This window comes from Pundamilia nyererei, unplaced genomic scaffold (genome assembly GCF_000239375.1).
Source record: "Pundamilia nyererei isolate P.nyererei 1_Seehausen unplaced genomic scaffold, PunNye1.0 scaffold00002, whole genome shotgun sequence".
In the NCBI taxonomy this organism is placed as follows: domain Eukaryota; kingdom Metazoa; phylum Chordata; class Actinopteri; order Cichliformes; family Cichlidae; genus Pundamilia; species Pundamilia nyererei.
The window spans coordinates 5,747,995-5,754,957 of record NW_005187403.1 but is presented as its reverse complement, the minus strand read 5'-3'; the positions used below and the strand labels follow the sequence as shown (position 1 = coordinate 5,754,957).

Here is a 6,963-nt window from a genome sequence, read left to right as displayed (position 1 = left end):
TGTCGACATTTTTTTTTTTTTTGGGGGGGGGGGGGGTAAATAAGGCAAAGAGGAAGCCTGTGATTGAAGGCTGTGGCCCCGCAGAGCAGCCTCCTCAAACTGGGTCCACCCAAAGCTTCAGCAAAGCAAATGAGCACCTTCCATAAAGCCACACGACACAAAAAGCACAGAGAGGAATGTCCCCTGCATTTTATTCCACCAGCAAAGCCTACTTTACATTAAGGCTCCAAAGCTTGCAACCGCAGACTCAGACAAATAATCGTCACAAAAAGCAATGCGTGTATGCGTTTATTTTAACATAAACTGCAGAATGAGTGTAACGCCATTAAAACTTTTGAAACCTGATGAGGGAAAAACAAAAACAAAAAAACCCCCCACACTTCACATTTCTAGTAATGCTCATCTGCTAAAGTAAATGTCCTTGTCTAGTTTCTTCTTTGGGTATTCGAAGTTATTATAAGTTAAAATACCCAACATGCTTGTTTCTCCAGTAAAACAAATGTACAACTGATCACCAGCAAAAGTGCTGTGTGCTGTCTTTACCTGTGTCTTCATCTAAATCACCCTGCAGAGAGGAGTCTGTGTCCTCTGAGGAGGCCTGGCTCCTCCAGCTTATATTGCCCATCCAACAGTCCACGCAGCAACTAGTCCAGGTGATACTGATGCTTACGCCCTTTGTGTACTGTGTCGTAGGTCACAGTGGCATTTTTTAGAGCTCTCTCTCACAAAGGCACTGCTGAGAGTTAGTCATAACTAACTTAGCCTCATGATCATCCTCACTTGACTCAGCCACGTTACACAGGACTTCAGAGGAAGAGCCACATATAGCAGTGACACAAGTCAGGAGGAGTCCAGAAGCATTGTGCTTTTCCCAAATCCAATGTGTTTTATATTCATATTCTTATAAATCTTGACTTAAGCAATCCTGGAAGGATGTCTGAGTGGGTGTCGTCACTGGTCCTGGAGAGGGTCCAACACTCCACAGTTATCTGGAATGGAGAATGCACTCAACAGTAATAAGGAAATGAGACGGCCACCTGCGGGAATAAACGACCTGCTCTCTGGCATGTAGGCCAACACGCAGCAGTGAACTCAGGGGAAGCATCTTCTTTCTATCCTTTTGAGATAGATTCAACACCTCAACAAAGTCTCTCAAAAACACACGTGGAAGTTGAGAGATGGGGAATATGACCCGCCAGTGACATACTGCTGCACTGAATTACACGTGAGACCACTGAAAATTATCTCAACTGCAGTCTTTCGCTCCACCTGGAAGGTGATGAAAGCACCTTAAAAATGTTCATGTTACAAAAACCCAGACTTCCCTTCGCTTCTCATCGATTGCCCTGGTCCAGCCATTACGCCACATGTAATCCATCCATTTCTCTATCCGATTCACTCTCTGCTCACAGACTTTATCCACCCTCTCCCTTTCTCTTCCCAAGCTCTTTTCCCTCCCTCTTTTTGCATTCCCATACACGGCACCAAAAAAAATAAATAAAAAATGTAATTACAACACAGCTAAACCTATATGGGAAAAGCAAGCCTCTCATTCTGTGGTAGAGGGAGGGTGAAATGCTTGCTACCATCAAACCTCAAAATTGCAGCATGACAAACCAGTGCTCATAGCTTGCTCTGTGCAACAGTGGGATCACTCATCAGCAATGTGGGCAGACCGAGTTATCCCGGGGAACCCTTTTGTAATCAGGACTGCTTTAGCTCTTGCTCAGAGTTTTTTTGACCCAGGCATGCAGAGCTCGGCATTTACGGACATTAGGAAAAAGAAGCTATTTTAAGTCTGAAGCAACGAGCTAACCGCTTAGCAAACGAGGGCCATCGAAGTTTCACACACACACTTTAGTTTTAGCTCTTGTAATGCCTGACAGTAAACAGTGCAGCTAAGACCCTTTCAAAGGGTGAACCACAGATGCGCACTGCCACACTATGCAGCGAGGGGGGTGCAGGGAGTCTAAAATAAGGAACTGATGGATCAGTTCTGCCGCTGCGGCTGGCTACTACCATTGACTGTCCAGTAACAGAAGAGTCCGCAAGCTAATTTTAAAACACTGCACTGCTGCTCTCACGACTTTCTTACCAACACTGGTGTGCCAAAATGTGTCGTGCCACAACCCCAGTCTGCATGAGGGAAATTTTTGCAACCGTGAAAATCTCAATGATCTTTTCATAAGCAGCTTTTCTGGTGTGTTTAAATGTGTGTTTTGAGCTGTAAAGTGTGCACAGCATCCAAGCCTAATGCGAGTGGAAGAAAAAAATTATTGTTCTTCTTTTTATTTCATTTTTATTAATTTTTTTATTAAATTAATTTTATTAAATTATAAAAATTTTATTTCATTCACAAATGACTACGTGCATCTTTGAAATAAATGCCGCTCACGGGATAGAAATATAGTCTTGTAGTTCATCTTTGAAAAAAAACTCAAGCCAAAAAAAGCAATAGTCTTACTCGTGATCACCTGATATTATAATAAAAATGGTTTTTTTAAAAAAGACATCTCTCAGTATTTTGTATATCATTAACAGGCTAATGTTAGCAGACTGAAATGAATAAATTAAGCACTGACAAACAAGCCCAGCTAGCCAACACACACACACAAACACACATGCACCCCCACCACAAAAACATGTTACAAAACTTTGCACTAACGCCGGCCAAGTGACTACAATAACTCAACCCAGAGCTGGTATGGTGTTTTAGAAAGCAGTGGCTAAAGAACAGATGCTGTTCTCTGCTGCTGAAGAAGTAGTAATGTTAGTGCATTAATGTAGCTAACTTACCTAAAAACAAATACTAAAAGATATCGAAAAGCTGCACTGTCTCTCACATCACCTTTGATTGTACTGTCACTGAGATAGTGCATGAAAACTAGTTATTATTATGACTGCTATTATTAGAAAGACACCGGTGAAAAGAGCAGTGGAACTCTGAGGTTTGAGCAAAATAACAATCTTTAAAGTGTACAAAGGGCACATATCCTGGCAACGGGGAGCAGTTAGAACAGATTTTTATTGACCCGTGCAGTTTTAGAATGGTTTGTGTGAATGAAGGCTTCCTACACATGTAGACAAAACAGGAACGGAAATACAAATCGAACGAAGGAAAACTCATCCCAGGTGATGTGTCTCTGTTTTTATGCGGAAGATCTTCCTGAAAAGTGGATTCTGGGTTGGTTCTTCAAAGTGACGCTAAATGGGTTTTCTTTCTTAAAATTTTGTATCGCCTTCATTTCAAAAATTAGGCCATCTTGACAACAACGAATCCCATTTCAGGACTGCTGCGCTAAATGTTTCACATCTTAATTTAACTGCAACAGTGGAATCATTCTAAGTGGGTCATTTAAAGTATGACATCCAACAAGTAAACATACGGTACGTACATAAAACGCTGCGGGATTAGAAAGTGTCTGAGCAGAGTCTGCAAGTCACAGTGCAGCACTCTCAAAACCAGCCAGAAATAATTCCCGTCAACAATGCATCGTTCACCAGTGATAAGCAGTGGATGAGAAGTATTTTTAACTTTTGATCAATGTCAGCACCCCCACAACTATTTATACTACTAATCATGAGCTCATTTAGCAACACTCGGAAAACTTAAATTGCTTAACGCACTGAAAGACAGGAAAAAGAGAAGAAGAAAAAAAAAGATGCCTTGGAGCTATTAATATGTGCTGACACTGCACACCAACCCAGTCATTCAGCTCACATCATGTACTATTATTAAGGCAGGCTACCTGACAGCATCTTCAAGTTTTACCGGTAGCTTACACCAAAATGTGATCACACAGACTCAAAGCTTTTAAGCCTTCTGAGAAAAGCATTAAGAAACAGCTTCGGCTGTCTGGCTGCTGTTACGTTTTTTGGGGGACAAACACCGCAACACACTGAATCTGTTTATGGATTTCAGTTTTGGGCTGCTTGAGTGATGAAGTCATGTCGGTGAGTACGTAGAGAATGGGATTCGGCGCAAGAACCATCCATCTGATTTCATCAGAGGTGACACGCCTGGGCTCCACCGCACATGAGGTTCGCTTTTGCTTCCCGCGGGAAGGGCAAATTAGTGACTGGGTGACACCATCCCCGGTAATCGGAGGAGTATGTTGATGCAGCTAGTGAATTTGGTGTCCATGTGTTTGCTCCTCAAGGCACCATTCTGCCAGCGACTAAAACTGTCACCCTGTTTCTATCCAGTCTCCAGAGACGAAGCCTTTCACACTTTCTCTCACACTCAAGCACTGCCTGCTGCAGAGTTTTCTGTTCTGAGTCCCAAGTCTCGCCCTTCCCTGTTTCCATTACACTAGCAACCACCACAGTGTGTCCTTGGGGACATATTTGGAATCAATAGGCAGATGAGAACAGACCAACAAGTAAACAACTGGGAAGAATGGAAGCAGGGGAGAAGTGATGGTTTGGGTACTTGCTTTTAAGTTATCAGTTAAGCAAAGAGTCTACAAAAAAAGAAAACAAAATAAAAAACTCTTGCATTGCCTCTGACTTTTCATTTAGTTGTGACCATATGTAGTCATCTGTCCGCAAGACACGAAAGGAATCGGAAACTTTTACTCCTATGAAGAATGACTGAGCTAGTGGAGGATGACACTCCCTCCCCTCCTGTTATTGGGGGCTCTCAGTGTGTGTGTGTGTTCGCCTTTTCGCCCACTTACTGCAGGCAACACTGGGCAGGACACTATGTGGAGCGAAGCAAGGAGACAGCTGCTGGAATGGGATGCAAGTGTAGCTGACGGGTATAAAGTTTCCTTCCCAAAATCCCATCCATACCCCAACACTACTGCGTTTCCTCCCGTAGTGATTGTGCTCCGCAGTGAGAGTGAACGTGAGAAAGTGAGCGACACGAGTAGACAAAATGAGAAAAATAAAAATACGGGTCAAACCAACAACAAAAAAATGCCACGTGCACAATAGTGAAAATCAACACAAATACACACCCAGCAGCCCAGCGCGTGAACGCAATCCCATTCCAGGGGTAACAAGGCAGCTAGCCTTAGCCAGTAAAAGCTAACCTTGAGCTGCTGCTAGCTAAACCCGTCTTTAAATGTTCGCGGACGGCCAATTGGGAAGCAGGAGAAAAATGTCACACGATATATTCACTCATTTACGCGTCTTCCAAAGGGGAAAAAGGCGAAACACACGTGTTTCCTCTTGAGTGAAATTCAGAGATTTGTCCCGAGATGGTTAGCAACGCTCGCAGACAATCAAACCGGGGTGGTGTATTTACAACCCCCGTACCGAGAGTGAATGGAGAAATGCCGGTGTAGTACCATGGAAGAAAAGCCAGCACGATTTTTCTTTAAAAAAAAAAAAAAAAAAAAAAAGCTATTTCCCCGGATTAGCTCGCTAAACTGTTTTGAACACGAGAAGCTGTATTATTTTAACTAATGGATCAGTTAACCAGCTCTCCTTAAGTCAGCCTTTTGGTTTAAAAACGGGACAAAAAATATGAAAATATCATTAGCCGCTACCAGCTAGCAGACGCTTTATTTTAACTGGATAGCCGAGAAAAAGAACAATCCGTGAGGCCCAATTAAACCACCATTTACACCCAACACACTCATCCAAGCTTTATCTGGAGCACCCCCTTTTTTGTTGGCGTATGTGTTGGTCAACAGACCCCCCATAATTTAATCCATCCGAGCCCCGTGTAAGGGAGACCGTTATACAGTATCCCGAAGGTGGAGCGGTGAGGTTCAGTCTAGCCGGGCAGGACTTACCTTGCTTGCTCTCTATTTTTCTCGACATTTTCGTAGCCAGCAGCTGTGATCCCACTCGCAGTTCAACAAAACCGTAGCTACAGACGAGCCTCGCCGTGCCTCTCCTCGGATTATTCCCTCATTTTCGATATGTTGTTGTGTCCACGAGATGATTCCGCCCCGGTTAATATAATATATTTATAGGCCACAGACATTGGTACGGTTATAAACTGCCTCCGTCCGTCTCCGGGTAATTTTCACTGGATACACACACACACTACGCTCACGTTAATGCCTTGAGCGGAGACTCGGCTAGGGTAGGCTATCGTCCAGTGTAACAGCGCCCCCTTGCGTCAGGAATTAGCCACGCCATCTGTCAACAAGAGCATGGGCGTGTTTCGATTTCAGTTCAAAGTTAAAGCAAGCCCCGAATGTAATCCATACTGATTTTGCAAGTGCTGTTGCACACAGTCTCATAAATTAAGTCATCTGTCTTTTTCATGCAATTAAATAATAATAATGTGGAAATTCACCAATCATCCATTCACCCATATATCAATCTATCGCAGATGGAAAAAAATGCAGAGTAGCCTGGACGGCAGCGATTTTTTTTAACCTCATCAATTTTAGCAGCAGAAGGCTAATGAAATGATGGAGTGCGCAGGCTTCGAACAGCCATTTCAGCAGCTCGGTTCAAAACCAGCATCATGGCCGAAAAGACAGAACAAGTCTTAAAAACTAGTAAAAGCTCCTGAAGAAATCAAGTGTTGCACAAAAAGATAGATCAGGGGCGTTGATCGGTGTGATCATCAAAACAAAGCAATGGGTCTCTATATAATAATTAATAATTAATTTAAGGTTAATAATCAGTTTCAGCAAATTAAAAAGATTACATCGCCACTGATGTTTAGATTGCGAGGGATCTAAAGGTTTAAAGCTTTACTCACAGGCATTTGGTTCTTTTTTCTTGTTAATATCTATGTTATGCGCATGTTTTGGAATAAAGTTGAAAAGCACATAACGATTAAAAGTACAATACCTGGTTAAATGAAGGAACCTATCTAAACAGACTTGTGAGCGCTAGAAAATGCATGGACACTTCGCAGCTTTTTTCTGGAAGTGTAACTGGTTTGCATTTTTTTTCCTTGCACACGTCTTTTCACTCTGCGTGTATACACTAGTTTGCATTTCTTCCTATTAAAAGAGGGTTTTTCTTTTCCGCTGTCGCCAAGTGCTTGCT

At 42.7% G+C, this 6,963-nt stretch overlaps 1 protein-coding gene across 8 annotated transcripts in view; it reads right to left on the bottom strand.

Moving 5' to 3' along the window:
- The window catches only part of rapgef1b (Rap guanine nucleotide exchange factor (GEF) 1b), a 46,495-nt gene extending 40,432 nt beyond the window's left edge, over positions 1-6,063 (bottom strand). For 4 of the 8 annotated variants that reach the window (XM_005720248.2, XM_013909617.1, XM_013909614.1 and 1 more), the window contains exon 1: positions 544-681. In XM_005720248.2, the coding sequence (XP_005720305.1) occupies positions 544-625 (82 nt within the window). In that variant the 5' untranslated portion in view covers positions 626-681. Of the gene's footprint in view, positions 1-543; positions 682-5,744 lie in introns of those variants that run through there. The other 4 variants (XM_013909621.1, XM_013909623.1, XM_013909619.1 and 1 more) reach the window with 3 other exon arrangements.
- Positions 6,064-6,963: the final 900 nt, after the last annotated feature.